This window comes from Crotalus tigris, unplaced genomic scaffold, assembly GCF_016545835.1.
Source record: "Crotalus tigris isolate CLP2741 ecotype Arizona unplaced genomic scaffold, ASM1654583v1 scf7180000024479.98521, whole genome shotgun sequence".
In the NCBI taxonomy this organism is placed as follows: domain Eukaryota; kingdom Metazoa; phylum Chordata; class Lepidosauria; order Squamata; family Viperidae; genus Crotalus; species Crotalus tigris.
The window spans coordinates 653-27,487 of record NW_024100649.1 but is presented as its reverse complement, the minus strand read 5'-3'; the positions used below and the strand labels follow the sequence as shown (position 1 = coordinate 27,487).

General features: G+C 42.8%; 1 protein-coding gene across 1 annotated transcript; it reads right to left on the bottom strand.

Annotated features, from left to right (window-relative positions):
* Positions 1-296: 296 nt before the first annotated feature.
* On the bottom strand, positions 297-26,173 carry LOC120303716 (probable ribonuclease ZC3H12B). The gene is made up of 7 exons (XM_039333421.1): positions 25,777-26,173; positions 12,065-12,130; positions 8,384-9,134; positions 4,875-5,014; positions 4,102-4,231; positions 2,463-2,569; positions 297-1,469 (listed from the first exon to the last, which is right to left on the bottom strand). Exons 3-7 carry the CDS (start codon positions 8,992-8,994, stop codon positions 592-594), a joined length of 1,866 nt encoding a protein of 621 aa, XP_039189355.1. The 5' UTR covers positions 8,995-9,134; positions 12,065-12,130; positions 25,777-26,173; the 3' UTR covers positions 297-591.
* Positions 26,174-26,835: the final 662 nt, after the last annotated feature.

Sequence of the window (26,835 nt, the reverse complement as noted above, 5' to 3'; positions counted from 1 at the left end):
AAGGTTGACTCAGCCTTCCATCCTTCCGGGGTAGGTAAAATGAGGACCCAGATTGTTGGGGGCAATGTAAATATATATATATATATACATTGCTTACTGGTGTACACCGCTTAGAGAGTGCTTGCACTTAAAGCGGTATAGAAGTCTCATAAATAAGTAAATAAATAAATGATAGTTGTTTTCCAGTCCTTGAAGGGCTGTCACAGAGAAGAAAGGGTCAGCCTCTTCTCCAAAGCACCCGAGGGCAGGCCGATAAGTAATGGATGGAAGCTTGTTAAAGAGAGAGATCCAGCCTAGAACTAAGGAGAAATTTTCCGGTCAGAGAGAACAATTAATCAGTGGAAAGGCTTGCCTCTGAAGCTGTGGGTGCTCCAACACTGGAGGTTCCCGAGAAGAGACTGGACAGCCATTTGTCTGTAAAGTTACATGGTCTCCTTCTTGAGTAAGGGGTTGGACTGAATTCCCCCCAAAGTCCCTCCCAACTGTTATTCTGTATTCTAAATAATGGATCTCAAACAATGTCTCCTTATGTGAGAAAAGGGGAAGGGATAGTTCAGGATAGCAAGGGATCCTGCAACCCAGGACATGAGCTCAGGAACCTCTAGCCCGTTTGGGCCGTTCAGTGCTGTAGCTCTGAACCCTGGTTAAGCTCTCGTGATAGCCGTGAGAAAAAGGCTGAAGTCGGTTTTGCGGTGGAAGCCGAGGAACTTTAGCGTGATCCTCGGAACCCACATCTCCCACACCCAGGTACAGGTCGGTATACGAAGAGTAAGTGTCATTGCTGGCATGGCTTAAGCAACTGTCGGGACATGGGCTGGAATTCCTTGAGTAGATACCTTGGTCTAGATCGACACCATAATAATCTGTATTGTGGACATTGCTAATGTTCAAACTGGAAAAGTCGTTGAGCATAGAATAATAGCCATGGTCTCCCAAAGATTCGTACTTGGGGTATGGATCCGCGTAATTCATCGCAGCCCCGTGGCTATTGGTAACCAGGATTGGCGGGTAGTGCATGCTGGCCATGTGTTCCAGGGAGGATTTCTGATGGGCGAACTGAGAAGAAGACCCAGGCACGGGGCTACTCGCCGACCGAGCATTTAAGGCCCCGACCGCATGGCTTTTGGGAGGCGGAAGAGTTGGGACGCTTAACGCCGTCACAAGAGACGGGACGGAGCTAGCCTCGGGCTTCCGCATCATCGACAGCCGGTCCTCCGGTTCCATCGCTACGGACCGGATGCTCGGATCAGACTGGCGTTTTGGAGGGTTGCGCTTCACCTCTGAAGGGTTCTCCCCCCCTTTGCAAAGGGCCGGCCCCGAGCCACATTTGGCCAAGGCGCCTTCGCTCATGGTTTTCACTGCAGATAATTTTGCACTGATGCGAAGCTCGTCGGCGACAGATCTCAAGGGTTGGTTTGTCCGTTCTGGGTGGTAATACTTACATTTGTGTCCATACGTGCATTTTTTCCCTGGAGGGGTGGGGGACAAAAAAAAGTCCTCTCTGATTAAGCTTGTTCCTTGCCAACTATATGTCTTAACTGGATAACCCTAATGAAATCTTTTGCTCTTACCACAAAACCGTAAAATTAAGACATCGGTATTTTCTTACATCATGAATAAAAGGCCCCACAATTTTCCTTGTTAATAGATCCAAATTCTTGTCACGGTTTTAAGCCAAGGGACAATGCTCCATGAAGGCAGCTAGAGCAGGCCCCACAAATAAATATATTCACTCGATAATAAATGTTCACTCAAAATGAGGTGCTAGAAAGCATCTCATTCAGTCCTTTAATATCCACTTGGAGTTTTGAGATCTTAAATAAAGATCTTCCACAGATATGATACTAGATGTCAGCTAGTAAATGCTTTGGGGTTACAAACTCTCAGCTACATTAGAACACAGTTTGTTGTGATAGTGTTATGATTAAAGAGAATCATTAGTATCTATTCTTCTCTAAACAAAATGCATTTCTTGACTGTAGATATAATTGAAACCCTAAAGGCAAGAGAGAGCAGAAAAACTAAGGCTTTACTCGCATAGATCAATCTGATCACAACCCATGGATCATGAACTAGAGAAACAGTGTTTCTATGCTGCCTCCGAATTTTAAAAATTCGGAGTAAATTCTTGATTAGCCAATAAATTTAAATTGTATTTTCTTCAAAGTCGTACTACTTTACTACAATTATGAGGTGCAAATAATAGTAAGGTAATTATTTAATATATTGATTGCTTATTTTAATGTTCCCCAACCTGGAATCTTCCAGAGATTCAGAGGACTTCAATTGTCTAATGTTTAAAAAATGCTGGTTAGGCAGTCTGAAAAGTATTCCTCAACTCTTTAAAGCGTGGGGTCTCCAAACCTAGCAACTTAAAACTTGTGGACAACTCCCAGAATTCCCCAACTAACCCTGAGAACATGAGACCAAGTTTCTCCAAATCCCCCCAGTCACCCACTCACCATAAGGGCACGGTTGCTTTTTGTGTTCTGGAATAACTGGCTTTTTCCTTAAGAAGTTCTCCAGGCTAGGGCCGTGGCGTCCCAATGGGTCATCAGGTGGCATAAACCTAAAAAAAGGAAATGCAGCTAAAGTTAACTGGCTAGCATTAATCTCTCTTTGACAAGCTTCCCTCTCTTACTTCTTGTCCTGCCCTCAGGTGCTTTGGAGAACAGATGACGTGATAGTCTTCCAAAAGTTGAGGGGCTATGACGGAGAAGTGGGGGTCAACCTATTCCCCAAAGCACCTGAGGACAGGACAAGAAGAAACAGATGGGAGATCAATAAAGAGATCCAGCAAAAAACTCGGGAGAAATTTCCTGTCAGCGAGAACAATTAATCAACGGCTCGCTTCCAGCAGTTGTGGGTGCTCCATTACTGGAGGTTTTTAAGAAGAGAATGGACAGCCATTTGTCCAGAATTATATAGGGACTCCTGATTTAAGCAGGGGGTTGGACTAGAAGACCTCCAAGGTCCCTTCCAGCTCTGTTAATTAGATTCCCTCTGGCCTTGACCCATCAAGTACTAGTCTGCAATTCTTTCCAAATATCTAAGGGGCTTTGAAAAGGTAGAGGGTAAAATAAGAACACGGAAAAGGATGAATTAAGTTATTACTTAAGGCAGAATAAACAATCTGTAGTTCGCATAGGGCTCCAACTTCTGAGAAGCTCACTGAGAGCATGCCACTGAAATTCAATGCAAATCATCTACTTTGGAGAGGGTGATTATTGCCAAGTTCTATATTCATTCATTCTAAAATAAGTGTTTATATCTCCAGTAGAATCAATGGGCTCAATTTTTCCCTTAAATCATTCTGATACATACAAAAAAAGCAGTTGTTTCTCCTAATGCCCCCCGCCCCGGAGTCCTTTGGGGTTGATTTTCTGCTTCTTCATCATCAAGATCATCAAAAAAGAACTGTTGTTAAAAAAAATGTTTATTATTGTTGCTTTAGGCAGGCACAAACCTAGATAGGTGCAAACTTCTACCGTTCCACCCTGAGCTGCAAATATTCTCTTTTATTGCTACAAATCGGTTTGCAAACAGGGACAGGTGCAAAACTGCAATACTGCTTGTGCCCAACATATTAGTTCTGCTTTTAATAACAAAAGGTAAAGTTTCCCTACAGGTTGTGTTTGACTCAAGGGCACAGGGCTCTCATCTCCATTTCTTGGCTGAAGACAATTTCCATGGTCACTTGGCCAGCGTGGCTATATGCCAAAGGCACGCGGAACGCTGTCACCTTCCCACCGAAGTGGTACCTATTGATCTACTCTCAAACTGCTAGCTGGGAATAAGCTTTGATTAAATTTACTGAAATGAAAGGAAAGCCTATGGGGGGGGGGGAAGAGTGATGATGAAAATGCACACGGGCTTTTCTCCAGATCCGTGGGGTTTCTATTCAACAAAATCCTTAAAAATTTCAGAATTCATGGACATTTGCTGTCATCTTCTTTCACTAGATGGTGCCTGTTTGCAAAATTATCTCCATTCTGTCAGCAGCAACCTTTCCATCTAGAGAAATGTATGAATGAGGAATTCTAAAGAACAGCCCCCCCCAAAAAAGCATTTAAAAACCCCTAGACTACAGCTTTCAGAAACTCGAGATAATGCTTGTCTGTCACGTTTGGAGTCAAAATAATGGAGTCGTTTTTATCCTTACAGCAAAGCTTTTTCCTGTGATGGGGGCCATGATTGTTCTGGCTCGTAGAATAGGCCTCAAAAGCCCCTCCTTCAATCCACAAGCAGGAGAGAGAATGGGATTAAATCCTTTTAGTGTCTCTTACTTTTCCGCTAGGAAATACTCTGACCATTTCTTTTCCCAAAGAGGACTTGGCAGATGAAGCTGGTTGAAGCCGTCATTGAAGTTATGAAACACTAAAGCTACTTCCCCAAATGATTAATAAATTCTTCCAGCACAGTTCAAATTTGCAGAATATTCTTTGAACACCCAATTTTCTTCCCACTGTGCCCTTCCTTAATTCCATTTTGGTTTCCAGAAAAATCAGTCGGGGGCGGGGGGGAGAGACACTGATACTACTTTTGTGTTAATGTATATCCCACTTTTCACAGGGTTCACAATGTATTAAAAGTGAGTGTAAAGTGGAAACGATCTTAAGCAAACTGAGTATTCAAGAAGTTAGCATACAAAATAAGCACTAGGTACCAATCAACTCACATGGTTCAAAACGTTCCTCAATGTAAGCATTAATATAGCCCATAAGATTTAAATGGTCATGCAAATTTTTTTTCAATTATATTATGCAAACATGGTATGCAAATACCCTCCATTATAGTAGACAGACGGAGTAACTGAGTCATCCTACTGGAAAAATCCTCATCTTTGATGTAACAGTTATGCCAGAAGTGGTTACCTGTAATGGGAGCGTCTGGTCGACTCTGTTCTTTCCTCCAGGTTGGCACAAATACTGTGATATCTTTGTGACCTTTTTCTAGAAACCAATCAACAGCTAGCTGAATCCCTCGACAGGAAAATCCTTCTTTATTTCCATGGCTGAAAACAAACAAAAAAATAATTCAGACAATTCTGATATCTCTTGATGAAGATGGCTGAGTTGAAAATGTAATACATAAAAAAGGCAAGGCGTTTATTAAAGTTTAGGAGAGAGAATTAAAAAGATTTAGGGGGAGAAAAAAAACAGGCAAACTTCAATCTCGCGAACGAAGATAAATATTCATGTCCCAGGATAATGTTGCAGGATCCAATCTGAGTCGGTCAGAGGAGCTGAAGTCCATCTGCAGGGAACATCTCTGTCTCTAGAACAGCAGCCCCCAACCTTTTGGGCATCAGGGACCAGTTTGATGGAAAGGGGTTTTTCCAAGGACAGGAGGGGGGGGGTGTTTAGTGTGCTGCCTGCGTCCCACAAATGGGGCTTCGCTTGTTTGCACGGACCGGTAACGGTCCACGGACCGGGGACCCCGGCTCTAGAATATATGCCCATTCTGGAAACACAGAATTGCTTTAGCATGAGTGTGAAGATTTGGAGGAACAAACCTTTGGTGACTGACTCAAGACTGGATCCTGCAAACTTCACTCTGTTTTCTAATGTTTCGAGGAGAGGGAAATCATTTAGTGCCAATGGGTTTTAACAGGACTGCCTGTAACTCTGGCGTTTAACAAATTGTCATACTTAGAGAAGATGAGAATTTATTAAAATAAATAAAAGATCAAAGACGAACCCATATTAAGAGAATCTATGGGGTGTTAGTAGAATTGGATTCAGAGGCAGAATTAGTTAAAGAATGCATGGTCAAATGGGCACAAAATTTTGAAGAACCGGTTCTATTAGATACTTGGGAAATTATTTGGGTGAGGAATGTTAAATTTACACAAGCCCAAAATTTAAGGGAAAATTTTTATAAAATGTTTTATAAATGGCACCTTGATCCACAAAAAATGTCTCGTATGTATCCTGACTTACAGCCTAAATGTTGGAGATGTGGATGTTTGGATGCTACTTATTATCATATTTGGTGGTCATGTAAAAATATAAAAGCTTTTTGGATTAAGATATGGTGGAACATCCAAAGAATTTTTAGAAGAAGGGTAAAATTTACCCCACAATTGTTTTTGTTAGGTATTGTTTCTGATTGTGATACTAAAGAGACTATATTGATGTTAAATTTAATCACAGCGGCAAGGTTGTTAGTAGGGCAATGTTGGAAGAAGGAATCTTTGCCTACCTTGCAAGAGTGGTTTTTTTAAAGTTTCTTATTTGGCGGAAATGGCAAAGATTTCGGCTTTCTTGAAAGACCAATCGCAAGAAAAGTATTTTTTGGTATGGAAAAAATGGATAGACTTTATACAATATAAGTTGGATATAAAAAAATATTATTTAGCTTTTCAATAACTTATATTTAAAACTTAAGATATTTCATAGACTTTATAGACTTTTTAGACTTTTTTTCTTTTTTTCTTTTTCTTTCTTTTTATTTTCTTGTATTTCCTTGTATTTTTGTCTTTTTATACACATATTATTGTTAACTATTTTATAACTTGTTTAATTAATGTACTTAGACTTGTTTATGGTTTATATCTGTTTTAAGATTTTTTGAAATTTTTTAAATTAAGCCTGTATTCAGCTCTGGGAAGGTTGGGGGAGGGTAGGGGAGGGTTGGGGGGGTTCAGGGAAGGGATTTGTATTGTTTTGTAAAATCTAAAAATTTTCAATAAAAAAAAATTGTCATAAAATCTTAACATCCTTATAACAATTGTGCTGAAGGGCAAATCAAATGCCCATAATATACAGACATTATACTGACCATTTACTGCGATTAATTTCATTTTTATTAGCATCGGTAAGTCATGAAAAACAAGATGTGTCTTTTCCATTCCGTGGTGTGATACACACGTATTCAAAAATAATGAAACCCACCTCCAGACAGAGGTAAAGCTGCATAGAAGATGTAGCCTAAAATCTGATTATGCTGTTTAATGGTGGCATCAAAGTTTGAATTTTTATCCACATGTGACTTAGGATTCAGATATTCCAGAAGCTTTTGTGAGATTTATTTATTTGTATTTATTTTATTGATACACCTATCCTCTACAACAGTGTTTCCCAAACTTGACAATTTTAAGGCATGTGGACTTCAACTCCCAGAATTCCAGCAGGGCTGGCTGGAGAATTCTGGGAGCTGAAGTCCACAAGTCTTAAAGTTGCCAAGGTTGGAGACCCCTGGTCTACAGTGATGAGATCATCCTGAGATCTATATGGTTCTCTCCCCGATGACATATCGGACTGTCTAGACTTGGCTTCTTATCCAGGCCTTAGGGTAGGGTGGATGGGACAGCACCGCCGCTACCCTGTTTGAGAGATTTTATGTCTTCTGAATTGCTGAGTTGCCACCTTGTGATTATTTTGCAGGGGTGTACTTTTTAATTTGTTTTGATTCGTTGTCTCTATCTGTTGTTTTTGTATTTTATTGTTGTGAGTCACCCAGAGTCGGCTGGAGGCGAGCGGCATCCAAGTGGAATAAATTTGTTTTTCTAGCACGCCTGAATTAGAAGACTCTGGGCAGATTACAAGTGTGCAAGAAACAGTTCAAGGGGCAGGAGCGCTAAACATCTCTCCCAAAATGGACCCCTCCAGCCATCAACTGGAAGTAACAGTTCAGTGGGACAGGGCCATAGGAGCGGGCTGCAGAGAGCTCCAGGTACAGAAAGTTCGATGTACAGGAGACCCAACAGAAAAGGACTCCCATGTGGTCCACATCTCCCTAATCCCCAGTGATGAGGGACACTTCAGGGGCACTTTTAGGATGCCCTCAGTGGATGGGCAGATTCAAACCTTGTAAGGTGGCACAGGAAGTCCTCAACTGACAATAGTTCATTTAGTGACTGTTCAAAGTTACAACGGCACTGAAAAAAAGTGACTCAGGACCGTTTTTCACACTTATGACCACTGCAACATCCCCGTGGGCACGTGATCAAAATTCGGACGCTTGGCAACTGATTCATATGACCCCCTTTTGCGACCTCCTGGCAAGCAACGTCAATGGGGAAGCCAGAATCACTTAACCACCACGTTACTAACTTCAGAGCTGCACTGATTCACTTAACCACCGTGGCGAGAAAAGTCATAAAGGGACCAAAACCTCACTTAACAACCGTCTCGCTTAGCGACAAAAACGTGGGGCCTCATCTGTGGTCCCAGACTACCTGCGTCTGATGTAACTGATGTACCTGGGGCTTGAAATGCAGGGCACTCTGCAAAATGTCCCATTTGAATCCACTGTGGTGCACTCCTAATCCACATTTGAAATAAACCTTTATCTGGATGCTGATTTCCGGGAAGGGTTTTTAGGCAAGAAAAGAAGGGCGGCGCAAGGGCAACAAAAACAGCACAAAGGTGTGAGCTACCTCATGGCCACATTACTTCCATCAATTACGATTGGCCTCAAGTTGTCAGAGCTGTCCACCACTTCCTCCTCCAGGGACAGCTCGGGACTGGTCACCTCTTTGGCAGCCGTCCCACCCAGGGGAGCCGTGGCACTTCCAAGGCTAGCCGGCCCTTCGTTCTCAGCCTTGTTGCCAAGCCTCACAAGTTCGGCCAAAATATCGTTGATGAGAGCGTCCGCCCCCAGCTTGCTCAACACGGCTTGGATCTGATCCCCCGCATAGCCCAGTTTTAAAGCAAAATCAATTTTCGCTTGATATTCTTTGTCCGGGTTCGCTTTACCATCTTCCAGTTTTAAATCCTGAAGGAGGCTGCTTTGGGAGAAGCTGGGCTGATCCAAGCAAGGAGAGCGGCAAAGCTGCCGGTGAGGCTTCTGGAGGGGAACGTCCTTCTCCCTAAACAGGAGGTTGCTGGAGCTGTTCTTGAAGCAAGGCAGCTCGTTGTCGCTCTCGGAGCTGGTCCCTTCTTCGGATTCGCTGCTGCAATCCCCGCCGCCTTGCTCAAGAGTCCTCTCGTCTCGGGAGTACCTCTTCTCCATTTTTTTTAGCCTTTCCACCATAGACCAGGCCGTCATCACGTTGACCTTCTGGCGAGATACCCCCCAATTGCTCTCAGCGCCAAAAGCACTCGGAACGGGTGCCCCGCTGCGTCATCTCGCGGCTTGCTTCTTAAACCGGTCTTGGTTTGTGAGAGTCACAAAAAACAAGTGCGCAACTTTTGGGCAGGCAGGGGAGAAAAAATTAAAAGGGGAAAAAAAAAACAGGAAGTTAGTGACAAGTAGCGATCTGCCACAATAAGAAAAGTAAATGAGAAAGTAGGCCTCAGATCCAGATAAACTAGAAGAATTAACCAATGGAACAACCTGCCTCCAGAAGCGGGGAATGCTCCAACACTGGAAGTTTTTAAGGAGAGACTGGACAGCCATTTGTCCGAAATGGTATAGGGTTTCCTGCCTGAGCAGGGGGTTGGACTAGATCAGTGGTTCTCAACCTGTGGGTCGGGACCCCATTTGGGGTCGAACGACCATTTCACGGGGGTCGCCAAACAATGCAGTCTGCCATTTTTTTCCCCCTTTTCCTTAGCTGTGCTACTCCCTTTTATTCTATTGGCTTTTGAAAGCCAACAGAATAGACTCTCTTGAATAGATTCTAATTCTATTGGCTTTCAAAAGCCAATAGGAATTGTCCAGGCTGTCTCTGCCCTGCTGAGCCCGCCAAAAGTCCCATTCTGGGTGCTGCAAGGCGAGCTTTCTGGAAGTTTCCCCCCCCTCCCTGCTGAGCAACTACTAAAAATGTAAGTAAAAGAGGGCCAGGGGTGGGAGGTGGGAGGCCGGCGGGCGCAGGGAGGGTTGCTGGCGCGCGTGGGGCCCGGCGGGTGCCTTACCTCCCTTGGGCTGGGCCAGCTGGTGGCCCAACCGGTGGTCAGCCTGCGCCGTCTCTGCCGCTTGCCAGCTACGCCTTGGCCGGTGCAGGGGGCAGCACCACGCATGCGCGGCGCTCCCAGGCAGGGAAAGTCCTCGACTTACGACCGGTTGGGTAGTCCTTGACTTACGACCGGTTGGGTAGTCCTCGACTTACGACCGGTTGGGGGTCGCGGCATTAAAAAGGTTGAGAACCACTGGACTAGATGATCTCCAAGGTCCCTTCCAACTTTATTATCATCATCATCATCATCATCATCATCATCGCACAGTCAGCCAGATGTTCAGACTGGATTTGGCATTTTGTCTACCTATCGAGTCCTTCCCAAGGACCTGGGATAGGCAGATGTGGATGTTTGATGGTATTACAGATATCGTCGCAGGATGGAAGCAGTTCCTAGTAAGGCCGCCTTTTGCAATTGACTAATGGCAAATTTGTCAATGCCAATGGTGTTCAAGTGGTGCTCCAGTTGTTTTGGGATTGCACCCAAGGAGCCTATGACTATTGGTACTACCCTTGCTTGCTTTTGCCACAGTCTTTCTATTTCTATTTGTAGGTCTTTGTATTTTGTTATCTTCTCCATTTCTTTCTCGTCTATTCTGCTGTCTCCAGGCACTGCCACGTCCACTATCCAGACTTTTTTGTCTTTCTTATCGACAATTATTAAATATTATTATTATTATTTAACCTCCCAAGCGGAAAGGATTTGCGAGGGCGGCAGAGTTATAACCCCATTGATGAGCCTCTCTGCTTGAGAAATCAATACTGTTTGGGACCATACTGTGCTGTATCAGACAGATGGGATCCAGAATTGGTTATATGCAGGCCGGATTCACACCTCATATTATGCTTAACCAGAAGCGCATAAGTTTAGTAGCAGCAAAAGCCATACCAGTTTTTAAATAGCGCATCTGACGCCATGCGATAAAGGTGAGAAGCAACATTAAAAGTGGTTCCCCCGAATAAAAACGACAAGTCTCATGTTTTTTCTTTCTCGTACACTTATACAGGTAGTCCTTGACTTACATCCATTCAATCAGTGACTACTCAAAGTTACAATGGAAATGAAAACAGTGACTTACCACTGGTCCTCAGACTTATGAACGTTGCAGCATCCTCACAGCCACGTGACCAAAAATCAGGCATTTGGAAACCAATGGGTATTTACAATGGCTGCAGCATCCGGGGGCCATGTGATGGCCATTTCTGACCTTCCCAGCCATTAAGTGAAGCTGGATCCACTTAATGACCCCATGATTCACTAACAACTGTAGCGATTCATTTGACAATTGTGGAAAAAAAATTCATTTAACAACCAGTTTGCTTGGCAATGGAAATTCTCCTCCTGATTGTCATAAGTCAAGGACTACCTGTACACATACACACAGAAAACTGATATCCACAGATTCAATAGAGGCAATATGAAACTTAGCAACACGAGAGCCGAGTGGAACTTGTTACTGGGGAACAACAAAATCAGTATAAGGAATTGTGATGTGATGCACCACAAGCGAGCCGTGCTGTGGATCGAGGCACTAAACCATGACTTCATTAGTTATCCCTGACTGAACAAATCACAACCGGCACGGTTCACATGCAACTAGTTTACAACCATGGTGTACCAACGACAATGTTTAAATTCATGCTAAATTGACATCAAACAAAACACACTATATAGTTCAGTGTGACCCACCTTAAAGTTCATGCACTGAAATCAATGGGGATGGAAAAAAGCTAAAGATATTTAAGGCTAGCGTAGAGATATTAATTTCAAGAGATCTGTATGAAAGTGTGGATTCAACCTAGGGAACTGTAGCATGTAATAGGTAGAGAAGAGCATCTGGCAGATAAACAGTTCTAAACGTACATGCATCCCTTTTCATCTCTAAACGGTAGCAAGCCCAATGATTGATATCCATAACCATAAAGAAGAAAATCCATAATTTCCCGAATGTATCTCCTGCATACAAATAATTCCAAGTTCAAATCGCTGATATTTTTGGTCGGAGGGACTAGGATTTGGTTGGAGTGCTACTGCAAGAGCAGAGATGAGCGAGTAATCTAATGAAGCAGTGACTCAACAGTAGAAAAGTACCAGTTAGCATATTCTCCCACTCCTTCTTAGTGACTGGTTAACTTCTTAACACTGTCGATAACATACTGGGACCATCCCCATCACCACATTTCACGTATCAGCTGAGGGTTGTCCAAACTGAAACTTACTGAAGGAGAAACGGATCGTTGTTTTCCTGGATAGCTCCAAGAAACTGCCCAGCCAGTCTTCAGCAGCTGCAAAAAGATAAAAATAAAAAAGGAAATTACATGTTAGAGATCGTTAGGAAAGGGATGGAAAAATAAAACTGCTAATACTGTAATGCTTTTGTGTAAGCGTATGGTAGGACTGCATGAAATACTATGCCTGGCCTTGTCTGCGGGAACTCAAGCAAACGGCAGAGCAAGAAAGCTTTAGCCAGGGTTAAAGGAAGTGGAGAAACTCGTTCGAAGAAATATAACATTTTGATTTCAGAAAATACATTAGTAAGGGAAATCACCCTAGAGATATGGGAAACAATGCACAAGATGGAAAAAGCCGAGATTTTTCTCCCTTCTCTGTAATATTAATATGGGGGGGGGGTCAAATGGCACTGCTAGATGCGTCAAGGTAACTGGCCCAAAGCTAAATAGTGGAATCACGGTAAACTCCGATTTAAACTTTTTAAATTTAAAAATTTAAAGTTGCTAAGACAAATTCATCTGAAACCGTCAATGAGTACTAATCCTTACCAGGGGCCTCCAGATTTGGCAGTTTTAAGACTTGTGGATTTCAACTCCCAGAATTCCTTGGCAGCCATGCTGACTGGGGGATTCTGGGAACTGAAGTACACAAGTCTTAAAGTTGCCAAATTTTGAGAGCCCTGCTTTATCCTATCACACCAGCATGGTATTATGATTGGAAACTGTGCTGAGTAAGATTTTCCAGCCTAGCGTACTGAGTAAGATTTTCCAGCCTAGCGTATCTTCTAGGACAAGGGTCCCCAACCTTGGCAACTTTAAGACCTGTGGACTTCAACTCCCAGAATTCCCCAGCCAGCATGGCTGGGGAATTCTGGGAGTTGAAGTCCACAGGTCTTAAAGTTGCCAAGGTTGGGGACCCCTCTTCTAGGGAATACTGTGAAACTTACCTTGAGTCCCAGGAAACAACCTAAGATACTAATAGAAGACTATATCATACAGTGAATGGCTAAGGGAACTAGGTTATGTTTAGCTTAACGAAGGCTGAGAAGGCTTAGGGCAGCAGTTCTCAACCTGTGGGTCGGGACCCCATTTGGGGTCAAATGACCATTTCACGGAGGTCGCCAAACAACGCAGTCTGCCATTTTTTCCCCCTTTTCCTTAGCTGTGCTACTCCCTTTTATTCTATTGGCTTTTGAAAGCCAATAGAATAGACTCTCTTGAATAGAGTCTAATTCTATTGGATTTCAAAAGCCAATAGGAATTGTCCAGGCTGTCTCTGCCCTGCTGAGCTCGCCAAAAGTCCCAGCCTGCAAACGGTGCTGCAAGGCGAGCTGTCTGGAAGTTTCCACCCCTCCCTGCTGAGCAACTACTAAAAATGTAAGTAAAAGAGGGCCAGGGGTGGGAGGTGGGAGGCCGGTGGGCGCAGGGAGGGTTGCTAGCGCACGTGGGGCCCGGCGGGTGCCTTACCTCCCTTGGGCTGGGCCAGCTGGTGGCCCAGCCAGTGGTCGCCCTGCACCGTCACTGCCCCTTGCCAGCTATGCCTCAGCCGGCGCAGAGGGCGGCACCACGCATGCGCAGCACTCCTGGGCAGGGAAAGTCCTCGACTTGCGACCGGTTGGGGGGTCACGGCATTAAAAAGGTTGAGAACCACTGGCTTAGGGAGACCCAATAGTAACCTTCCAATACTTAAAGGGCTGTAACGGAGAAGAGGAGATTGATTTATTCTCCATAGCGTCTGAGGGCAGGAACGAAGCAATGGGTAGAAGCTCGTCAGAGGGAGATTCAACCTGGAAATAAGGAGGAACCTGTTGACAGAGCAATTAATGAATGGAGTTGTGGGTGCTCCATCGCTGGAGGTTTTCAAGAAAAGACTGGACAACCGATTGTCCAGGATGGTATAAGGACTCCTGCCTTGAGTAGGGGGTTGGACTAAAAGACCTCCAAGGTCCCTTCCAGCCCTATGACTCTAAGATTAAAATTTCAGTCTGTTTTAAATCACCAACTCCAGAAACACATGAGCGAAAACAGTGATGCTGAATTGTTATTTTCCTGTGGTCTTCAGAAAGCGAGCTAACCACAGACCAATGAAACTTTCAATGACAGTTTCACAAAACGTTCACCAAAAATGAAAAATGAGCTCTACTCAGTCTCCACCATGTCACACGGGCTGACATAAAGCTCCTTTTGAAATCCATCTGTCATCTGAAAGGCTTCATACCGACCACTGTTCTCAAGGAAGTAGGCAATATCCTCCCCTCCAGATGTGTTGGGAAACAATTCCCAACCACTTAGGCTAGCGCAAAGGATGGTTACCAATTCTGGAAGGGCATACGTAAAGGGCGTCAAACGGCACACATGAAAGGGCACCCTTGGTGGTCAACAGACGGGATTGGGGTACGCATCTAAGCCCACCTTTTTTTTCTGGGACGTGCTGTCAAGTTGGGAGCAACTTTCACATCAATAGTTCCTCCATCAATTGTCAGAGGTATATTCCACTGCTCTGAGAGAACATACAGTATTCCAAAAAAAGAGAAAATTTGTAACTAAGGGTTGAAGTGAGGGGTCCTTGGTGGTCTCTGAGCTTAGTTGTCTAGGACTTGATGACCAGGCTCACCCCCAAAGGAGGGGTCAAGTGCATCATCAGTTTGAAGTCTTCTTATGCCCACAAGAGATCTTTTCCAACACATTGATAGGGGAAGGATATTTGTAGGCTGGAAAGGTATTACACTAAGAGTAACATCAGACCAATTAAGTCCCGATCTTGACAGACTTGAACAATGGGCCTTATCTAACAAAATGAAATTCAACATAGATAAAAGTAAGGTTTTACACTTAGACAAGAAAAAACAACTCCATAGGCATAGACTGGGTGAGACTTGGCTTAATGCCAGTAACTGCAAGGCATCTTGAAGTCCTAGTGGACAATCACTTAAAGATGAGCCAAGAGTATGCAGCACCAGCAGCCAAAAAAACCAATGCAATCCTAGGCTGCATTAATAGAGGGATAGAATCAAGATCACGTGAAGTTCTAGTACCACTTTACAAAGCCTTAGTCAGACCACATTTGGAATACTGGATCCAGTTCTCGTCCGCACAACATAGAAAACATGTTGAGACTCTGGAAAGAGGCAGAGAAGAGCAACAAAAATGATTAGGGGGCTGGGGGCTACCACGATGTAAAAAAGATGTTAAGACTCTAGAAAGAGTACAGAGAAAAGCAACAAAGATGATTAGGGGACTGGAGGCTAAAGCATATAAGGAACGGTTGCTGGAATTGGGTATGTCTAGCTTAACGAAGAGAAGGACGAGGGGGGACATGATAGCAGTGTTCCAGTATCTCAGGAACTGCCACAAAGAAGAGGGAGTCAAGCTATTTTCCAAGGCGCCTGAAGGCAGGACAAGAAGCAACGGATGGAAACTAATCAAGGAGAGAAGCAACCTAGAACTAAGGAGAAACTTCTTGACAGTTAGAACAATTAACCAGTGGAACAACTTGCCTCCAGAAGTGGTGAATGCTCCAACACTGGAAGTTTTTAAGAAGAGACTGGACAGCCATTTGTCTGATGCCTGAGCAGGGGGTCACACTAAATGACCTCCAAGGTCCCTTCCAACTTTATTATTATTATTATTATTATTATTATTATTATTATTATTATTATTATTATTATTATTATTATTAATTGGGTATGTCTAGCCTAATGAAAAGAAGGACTAGAGGTGACATGATAGCAGTGTTCCAATATCTGAGGGGCTCGTACAAGGATGAGGGGGTCAAACTATTTTCCAAAGCACCAAAAGGCAAGACAAGAAACAATGGTTGGAAACTAACCGAGAGAAGCAATTTGGAACTAAGGAGAAATTTCCTAAAGGTGACAGCAATCAGCCACTGGAATAGCTTGCCTTCAGAAGCTATGGGTGCTCCATCACTGGAGGCTTTCATAAAGAGACTGGACAGCCATTTGTCTGAATTGGTATAGTGTCTTCTGCTTGAGCAGGGGGTTGGACTAGAAGACTTCCAAGGTCCTTCCAATTCTGTTATCCTATGTTCTGTGTTCCTTGAGTTCCACTGACTCTTATCTACTGCCAATTTGTACCTACTTACCATTAGTAATTCAAATTCCTATATATCAGACATGTCAAACACAAGGCCCGGGGGCCGGATGTGACCTGAGAAGTGGTTTCGTGTGGCCCGCGAAGCCCTCCTGGAAACAGGGAGGGAACGGCCCCCACTGCCTTGGCCCTGGCCCAGGCCGGCCGGGAGCCCATGTACAATTTTGGGGTGGCCATCTATGCTGAAATGCATTCAGTCTCCCTCTGACTTTGCCCTGGTACCCATCATGAACAACCTGGCTAAGGAGAGCAAGCACAGAAGCAGCAGCCTTGAGGAGGAGGTAAGTGCAGCTGGGCGACCCCTTGGGGACGTGGGGCTGGGCTTGATGCCACAGGTGCTCAAGGGCCACAGGTGCTGGGCATTTGACCTCTGCTGCCCAGGGCTCCGGGCAGCCTGCACCACCATCTAGCCCCCCCCCCTCCACATGGCCTGAGAGGAACAGTGAGGCTCCGCCATTGGACCATGCCTTGGCACTTGCCCCGGTCCCACCCCCTTCTGCCAGAGACCCTCAGGTCTATCCCACTCCTGCCCAGGCCCCCACAGGCACCCTTGACGGGAACGATGTAGAGCTGGCCATGCCCACCCAGTAGGCCACACCCACTCCATCCACACCCACCCAGTAGGCTGCACCCACTCTGACCACACCCACCCGGCCCCCTGAGGTCAATCACACCCCTGCTATAGAGAGCTAGTGTGGAATAAACTTCTACACATTTGAAAAACCTTAGTTCCAGGTTTCTTGCGTCTTGACAAGACTGCTCTCAAGTAGTCCACCAATCAGATGACTGGCCAATATGCCCAGGATCAGGAAGTCATATATTAAAGCAACAAAACTGTCTTATGCATATATTACACACCGACTCATAGATAAATTCCACTGAATTCAATGGCAAGTATTCCTAGTGCAAATATAGGTGTGTCAAAAGCTAGGACGTAGTGCACAATATCACTGGAGTCCACCTATTCCTTATGTTTCTGCTTCATGCCTTCTTCCTTCCTTCCTTCTCCAACACAGGAAACATCCTTCTCCAATAAATTAATTATGTATAAATAATATAAATTATGTGTCTCTCCTATGTCTCCAAGAAATAAGAGAGATAACATAATTCTTTAGGAGGAGTCTGGTACCACAAATGTTACTGAAAGGAATCAGCTTTTGTGAGTTGCAAATTGCTTCATAAAATGTATAGAGTGGCTAAACTTATGAAGAATTCAAACTGGAATGAGGCAGAAAGAGACAGGAAGATGGGTTGTTATGCAAACACAGATTATATACATGAGATGTCCCTCATCAATTAATCAATGATGTCCCTCATCAACTGTAATGTGTACAAACCCACAGTATTTGCTGAGACCTTGTGTGATGGCCTGAAACCTTTTGATGTATGTTCAGTTCAACAACCTCTCACCCCATAACAGAGTTTTTTTTTAAAAAAATCCACTTTTCCCACACTGTCCACTTTGAGGTCTGCTAAACAGCATCCTGCAAGGTTGAAATGTTAAGTAGAGACTAAGAAGGCTTCACCACAAATCTCCATATATGACCTAAAGCCGGTCTTTTGGGAAACTTTATTAGAAAGGAACTGCTATTACAACGATTTAGGTATTTTTCCCCCCTCAAGAAAAATAGGGAAACTAGTATGTTTACTGACACCTGTTTTGCAAGCTGGGAAATATTTTGCAATGTGAAGTCTGCTCGTTTTTTAAAGTTTTGATAGCCCACGTGCTCTCTGAAACCGAAAACTAAAAGTAAAGTGGAACCCTTGTCTTACATGCTAGCCCAGCTATGCAAATCAAGGGGAATTCTCAGCTCAGAATTTCCATATGAGTTACAGAATGGTCTCTCTTCCGTCTTTTTTTTTTTTTTACTTCAAGGGGTGGAGGGGGGGGAGACATCAGCACTGGAAATCCTCATTTAAACACAGGTCAACAAGAAACTTAACATTTCAGCGTTGAAATTTAGTAGAAAAAAACAAATAGCAGCCACAGGGGTTTCGTTGGCAATTAAAAATCAACACTGATTTACTGACATGTAAGCACAAACCAGTTTGAAGCATAAATTATTATTTTTTTCAAAACAGAAATGTGGGGTTATTTGTTTCTCCCAATTATTGAGGCTTATTTTTGCTGCACAGTAACTAAATGCCTAGCTATGGAAGTCACTGCCAGGAATTCCTTAACTGGAGGAATTTGGAGCTGAGATCTTCAGCAGCAGAAAACAGAGGAACACCTCTAGGATTTATTTAAAAAAAAAAATGGAACAAACGCTTAAGGGGAAAAAGTTAAAAATCAGGCGAGGAAAAATCTTCCACATTCCCAGATAGTTCCCAGAACATGTCCTCATGAACCACCTGAGTTTTGCCAGTGGTCTAGAAACAGCATGAACTTGGACTGAGTCCAAAAAAGATCACTTAAATATGACCTTAAAGGCACATCGGATTGCATTTTATAAACACGGAACTCCTGCCTAATTTGTTTATGAAATCAATGAAAACAATCCCTCACATTTGAAAAACAGTAGAGAGTCTGCTGAAGATGTTTGGAAAAAAAATATTAGTATTTGTTTTTGAATTTCTACAAACAAAGCTTGCTCGCTCAACACGTTACCAAACTTATAACTTTAGATTGTCCGTGACTGCATTAGCAGCCCCAACTACAATTATACCTTCGCATATTTCTGCATTCTGCATACCGGTAGCAGTCTTCCTCATCCTCCAGAATTCAGAAATGCCCAGAATTCTCAGACAACACAGCTAAAAGCTGCTGTGTGTGCCTTAAATCAGTGGTTCTCAACCTTTTTAATGCCGCGACCCCCAACCGGTCGTAAGTCAAGGACTACTCAACTGATGCAGCACCATTTGCAGAATGGGACTTTTGGCGGGCTCAGCAGGGCAGAGACAGCCTGGACCATTCCTATTGGCTTTTGAAAGCCAATAGAATGAGACTCTATTCAAGAGAGTCTATTCTATTGGCTTTCAAAAGCCAATAGAATAAAAGGGAGTAGCACAGCTAAGGAAAAGGGGGGGAAAATGGCGGACTGCGTTGTTTGGCGACCCCCGTGAAATGGTCGTTCGACCCCAAATGGGGTCCCGACCCACAGGTGGAGAACCACTGCCTTAAATCTTCTGATTTGGTATATCCTTCTCAGAAGTCTGGGAAACACAGTATGATCTGGAAAGATTTCTATCGGTTGCCTGTCTCCTGGCGGTGAGGAGGCCGTACCTTTCTAATGGAATGTGCTACACTTCATTGTGAAGCAGTCTCATTTTGGGCCTCTTAGGCTAGTTTGAGGCAGGCCTTGACTCACCTGGAGACCGTGAACAATGAGGCCTTAACACCTGTATGACAGGGCTGCTGTAAAGTGCTTAGGAGCCTGGGAGTACCATTCAATATTTCAAATAGCAATAGCACTTTGAGTTATTTATAAAAGCAAGATAAAAAAAATCTAATAAGAAAACATAAATAAATAAGATGGCCAGGACTTATTTACTGGCATGGGATGTTACCTTCACGTCTGCATGACGTCATTATACCCACAGCAATAGCAACAGCACTTAGACTTGTATACTGCTTCATAGTGCTTTACAGCCCTCTCTAAGCGGTTTACAGAGTCAGCCTTTGGAACCCAACAATCTGGGTCTTCATTTTATCAGCCTTAGAAGGATCGAACTGCTGGCAGTCGGCAGAATTAGCCTGCAGTACTGCATTCTAACCGCTGCGTCACCACAGTTCCTCTAACTCGGTTTTAGAATTATGATCGATGAGAAGGATCTGTAGTGGGAGGCCAAATTCAGCTTAGATGCAAAGATTTGGTCCGTGATAGCTTGTACCATGAGGCAAAAATCTTGGCAGAGAGAGCACCCTGGGATACCTGCCCGGCAGAGGTTATGGCCATCAGGAACACCACTTTCCATGCCAGATGCTTTGAGGCAAGGTAGAGTTGGGTTGGGGCATCATCCCATAGTGCAGTGTTTCTCAACCTTGACAATTTTAAGGCATGTGGACTTCAACTCCCAGAATTCCACAGCCAGCATTGCTGGCTGTGGAATTCTGGGAGTTGAAGTCCACATGCCTTAAAATTGTCAAGGTTGAGAAACACTGCCATAGTGGGTACTAGTGGCCACTGCTTGGTCTTAATATGCAGACTCTCTGAGGCAGGGGTCCCCAACCTTGGGAACTTTAAGACCTGTGGACTTCAACTCCCAGAATTTCCCAGCCAAGTACCCTCTTGCTCCAGGAGCTCCAAAGGATTCAGTATGGCTGTCTGAGGAATTCTGGGAGTTGAAGTCCACAAATCTTAAAATTCCCAAGGTTGGGGACCCCTGCTCTGAGAAACTTTTTGATATGAGGATGGGCAGAGAGAACGATTATTGCTTCACAATGAGAGATCAAAAGGAAGATGGCCTTAACAAAGGACTGCAAGCCGACAACTTTGAGCTTGGTTGCAGTCCTTTGTTAAGGCCATTGGTAAGTCAGTGTTGGAGGATGAAGGTTGCGCTTGGTAAGGTTCCTTCTTTTTGCAAAAAGCTTAACCGCATTCACTAGTCCAGATCCTTCAGGCTGAATCGATCCACTGCTATTTTGCAGATCATCAAGATATATTCTGCCAAGCAGGCAATGGTTTGGGCTCATTGTGGTTCCTCTGTCTGTGTTTCCTATACTGTGGGAAGCCAAGCTAGCAGTTAGCTCAAAGGACAGAAATCTTAACAAAGACTAAAGAGCAAGACTTGATTTTGAGGATGGGGTTGTAAACACATGGGCATTGGGTTGCAGGATCTCCACTTTCCTATCTATTTTTAGGGGTTGTCTTTACCAACTATGTCTAGTACGGAGGGAGTTCAGCAAATCTAAGAGCCTGACAGAAGATAGAGAACCTGACCCTCCTCTCCTTGTTCTTCTATTCTGCCTCAAGGGGTTTGTTAAATGCTTCAAAGAAGGAGAAAACAAGACAGCATTACTAGCCACTGGGAGTAGCTCTGCTTTCTCCAAGCTCGTTAAGAGAATTAAAGGGCCTTGAGCATAGGGGTCTGTAGTTCCCTGTGATTAGGTTTGCAGACTTTCTTGAAAAGTAGAGAAAGTCTGATTTTTTTTAAAAAAAGCAGAAGTCTCCATACTTGGCAACTTTAAGACTTGTGAATTTCAACTCCTAGAATTGAATCCTTTGGAGCTCCTGGAGGAAAAGGGTACTTGCCAAGGGGCTGAAAAAGAGCTGATGTGATTCCAATCTTCAAAAAGAAGAAGAAGCAAAAAGTGGATCTAGGAAACTACAGACCAAGCAGCTGGACATCAATACCTGAGAAAATCCTGGGAAAGTTAATCAAGCAGCAAATTTCTGACAATCTAGAGATGAACAAGGCGAAAGCCAGCATGGGTTTGTTAAAAGCAGATCATGCCAAACAAATCTTATTGCCTTCTTCAATAAAGTGAATAAATTAGTGAATCAAGGAAACGCTGTGGATATAGTATACTTGGATTTCAGTAAGGCATTTGACAAAGCAGATTACAGCCTACATCTTGGTAAAATAGAACAATGTGAGATAGACAGTACCACCACCGGTTGGATTAGTGTGTGGTCCTTACCGGAACTATCTCTATATAAAGGGAAGAATGCAGTGGGGTACCTCAAGATTCTGTACTGGGGCCAGTACTCTTCAATATCTTCATAAGTGATCTAGATCAGCTCATCAAATTTACAGATGACACCAAGCTGGGGGGAATTGCTAACACTTTGGAACAGACTCAAAATTCAGAAGGACCTTGACAGACTTGAGTATTACACCCTATCCATTATGATAACAGTTCAGTGGTGAGAAAAGTACGGTCCTGGATTTAGGCAGGACCAAACAAATGCACAGGTATAGAATAGGGAATATCTGACCCAACAGTTATACATGAAAGAGGGATTTAGAGGTCCTGGGACACCACCACTTAAGTATGAGACAACAGGATGCTACAGCTGCCCCCCCCCCAAAAGCCAATGGCTACAACAGTAAATGGATAGCATCGAGATCATAAGTGATAGTACAGTACTGCTGCATATTGCACTGGTGAGGCTGCATATTGCACATGGAATACTTTGTCTAGTTCTGGTCACCACAATACGAAAATCATGCTGAGGCCCTAGAAAGAGTGCAGAGAAGAGCATCAAATGAAAGGGGTAAACCGTAGCGATGGATAGCTAAGGGGACTAAGTATGTTTAGCCTAGAAAAGAGAAGGTGTAGAGATGACAGGATAGTAGTCTTCCATTACCTGAAGGGCTGTCATAGGGAGATGTGGGTCAATTTGTTCTCTACAGTACCTGAGGGCAGGACAAGAAGGTTGGGTGAAGGTTGGACAGAGGGAGATCCAACCTGGAACTCAGGAGGAATTTGCTGACAGTGAGAGCAATTAATCAATGGAAAAGCTTGCCTCTCGAAGTCATGGGTGCTCCATTACTGGAGGTTTTCAAGAAAAGATCGGACTTCCATTTATCTGGAATGGTACAAGGATTCCTATATTGAGCAAAGGGTTGGAGTAGAAGACCTCCAAGGAGCTTTTCAGCCCTAAGATGCTATGATTCTGTATAAATACTGTCCCAGATCCAAAGAAAACCAGGCACACTAAAATTTCATTCAAGTTAATGGAACATAATTTAGCAGCTGCTCACTATTTCTAATGAGGTTAATGAAACTGACTATTTGGGTCTGAAGTACTAAATTACAGAGAAGCAGCCTTAAGAGTTGTTTCCCAACGGGGCCCAAAAAGACTAATCACCCTTGCTTCTTGGAAGTCTTTCTGTTAAATATTGGACAAGTATCCACTTGAGGATGGTCTAATACTAAGTGTCCCAATTCATTGGCAAATTTCTGTGCCTTCTTTCACAGAGGTTCCTCTATTTTTAACTTACTAAAAAACAGACAATATTAAATAAATTCAGATGCTATTTGAAAAAATATTATGCCTTTGAAGCACAGATAGAATCTGTTTAAGGAAAGAGCACCCTGGATGATAGATAGATAGATAGATAGATAGATAGATAGATAGATAGATAGATAGATAGATAGATAGATAGATAGATAGATAGATAGATAGACAGACAGACAGACAGACAGACAGACAGACAGACAGACAGACAGACAGACCGACAGACAGACAGACAGACAGACAGATATTATTCAGAATTTGCAAACATAACACAGCTCTGCAATTGATTGAAAAAGTAACATGTTTCCTAAGGCTTGAAAAAAGTTATCCCTGTTTTAATGAATAGCAGAGAGGAGCTGTTATATATATACAAATATATAGGAGGTCTCTGTGGGAGGGGTTAGCCCTGGTTAGTGCTCCAATTTTTGGTGTCTTCCTGGGAACTAAAACTAACATTCTTAGATAGATTATGACATTTTCATATGCAAACCTTAATATCACTGCATATATACACAGACTGGAGTGTACAACAGTTTCTAACAACTCAAAATAACAGAATAACAGAGTCGGAAGATACCTTGGAGGTCATCTAGTCCAGCCCCCTGCTCAGGCAGGAAACCCTATACCATTTCAGACAAATGGTTGTCCGGTCTCTTTTTAAAAACCTCCAGTATTGGAGCACCCACAACTTCTGAAGGCAATTAGTTCCACCGATTAATTGTTCTGTCGGGAAATTTCTCCTTAGTTCTAGGTTGCTTCTCTCTTTGATTAGTTTCCATCCATTGCTTTTTGTCCTGCCTTCAAGTGCTTTGGAGAATAGGCAGCCCCATAGATACTGAAAATCTGCTATCATATCACCCCTAATCCCTCTTTTCATTAAACTAGACATACCCAATTCCTGCAACCTATGTTCTTCCTGTGTTTTAGCTTCCAGTCCCAATCGTCTTTGTTGCTCTTCTCTGCCCTCTTTCCAGACTCTCAACATCTTTTTTAATATTGTAACGGCCAAAACTGGATGCAGTATTCCAAGTGTATTCTTACCAAGGCATTATAAAGTGGCATTAATAGTTCACATGATCTTGATTCTATCACTCTGTTAATGCAGTCTAGGACTGCCTTGGCTTTTTTGGCAACTGCAGCTCACTGCTGGCTCATATTTAAGTGATTGTCCACTAGGACTCCAAGATCCCTCTCACAGTTAATACTGTTGAGCCAGGTATCACCTAGTCTATTCCTGTGCATTTGTTTTTTCTTGCCTAAATGCAAAACCTTACTTTTCTCTACACTGAATTTCATTTACATAGGGCCCAGTGGTCAAGTCTTTTCAGATCATTCTGCATCTTGAGCCTATCTGCTGGAGTATTGGCTTTTCCTGCCAATTTGCAAATTTGATGAGTTCTCCCTCCAGCAAAAGCATCTGGTGTGTGCAATTAGCCTGGTACTTTTCTTCTCACATTTACTGGAGAAGTACCACAAAAAGTCTATGCCAGTTATTGTCCTTTTTTAATCTTACTGGATTTCTCCCCTTTAAAAACAAACACAAAACCCTATTTGTGCAAGCCTATCCTTTCAGTATATTTTGAACAGAAAGAAACTTCACAACTCTAACATTTGAGATTCTGTTATTATTGGCGACGTCTCTAAACTTTATTTGAATATTCAAGGCAACTCATTATAAACCAAAGGTATTCTACAAAAGGAAGTAATTGAAAAATGTAAAACCAGATCAATCCGCATTGTATGCATCTGTCTTATTTTTACACAGATATAAAAATATTTGGTCTAAAAACTTGCAGTTACAATTCTAAGTCCAGGAAATAAAGAAAGCACAAAATAACAAAACAAAACAGATTAAAAGCAATAAAAGAGAACCTGTGTAGATGTAAACTAGTGTTAGTGTGAAATATCATAGAGATAAGAACCTTCTTATCTACTGAATATGTATTATCATATTACTTGCCAACAGTTTCTTAAATAAGCAATTTAGTCAGTTATAAGCTCTTACTGGTGAACTTTGCATGTGCCCTTATTTGCTATAAGGATAAAGAGTTGCACGACCTAAAATGCAGAACAAGCAACTTCTTAAATCTTAACAAAATGAAAAGCTTGTGTTTAAATGCAAAACAGCTCTAACAAGAGGCAATTAATTCTGCTACTGACCTGTTCTTTTCCCACGAATGTCCTTTCTGATAGTATTTGTTTTCCAACCCAATGTACTGATTGGAATAAAAGCAACTGGCACCATCAGAGGAACACATCTTTGAAAGATGAAGGGTTAAATATATTCTCCTCCCACCTTTCCTTTTTTGCAAACTACTTTCACAGCCACAACTTAAACTCTTCTAAAAGGTGTAGCAGAAGCAAATACATACACGTTTTCTTTTCAGAAATATTTCCTCCTTCAGAATCAACCTCAGAACATTAAAACATACACTTTTTTTCCAAAAGCCTTTTTCTTGCTTCGTTCAGATCTCTAACCAAATTCTATCCTTGATGGATCCAAAATCCCTTAAGATTGGGGGAGGGGGGGGAATCACACATATCCTTGCCTTATAAAGAAGAAGTAACTGAAAGAACTGTAACAAATCCCCCCCCAAAAGACTTCAAAAGCCAATAAAGTAAATATAAAATTGGATCTCCAAAAGGCACTGCGGCTGGATACTCACAACTGTCTTCAGAGCTTACCTGTCATCCACACCGCTAATACAGATGATACGTTCTTGGCAAAAATAGTGTGTATAGCAGTTTTCTACTCTTTGGACTCTGCTAAGGGACTGGATGAGTTATGAAAGCTGCTCTCTGCAGAAACACACCCACTTCCATGACTCACAGGAGTTTCTGTCTCCTTTTTTTTTTTTTAAAGTAGCTGTCAACTCTGAAAGCTATTAAGAAAATTCAGCTGTGTCATTTTTCCTTTAAAAACCACCAGGACCAAGGGGTACTTTCATGTGAAAATCACCACTGCCTCTAAACACATGGCTATGAGGAAGTAATCCTAGATGATTTTTATTGCCATTAATCATTCCGAGGTGGTTTACATTTTGAGAGAAATTACAACCAATTCTCTTTGGGACAGTATTCCTTACTCACTGGAGTGGCTGGGGAGTTCCCCATATTAGGGACTTTTTTCCCCCTGTGAAGGTTGTGTATGTGCCTTTTTGCATTTCTGTTAACCATAGTTTTCCTATACATCCTAATGCCTCTCTTTTGTGCAACATCTTACTATTTTGGTGACACAATAGTGCTGACTTCCAAATATCAAACATTAAAGATTGTTACTCCCACACCAGGAAGAGAAGATTATAAATTGGATTAACATTGTGATTGTTTATGGAAAACAGTAGCTTTCTTCTGACAAAACTTTTGAAAAGATCTTTCCTGTCTGAACGGAAAGAAAACGATGACAAAAATTACATTACCCAGAAACAAAACTGTTAAAACAAAAGATGTCCTTTTTCTCCTGTCTGAAACAATGGGAGACTATTATCGAATTCCTAGGTTATCTCAGCAGAAAAATCTGCAAATAATGCTAAATTTGTCATGTGGTGTAGCAAATTTCAAAATTTTAAGTTAATATTACTTGGTTTGGCAATGAAATGTCTGCAAAAACACCAACAAGCTCAGAGACCATCCAGGACCCCACAAATTTTAAACTTCATTATAATATAGCGGTGCAGAGATGAATACAACACACACACAGGCACAGGTACACACAAAGCAATTTGAAGAGAAAACAATCCAGTA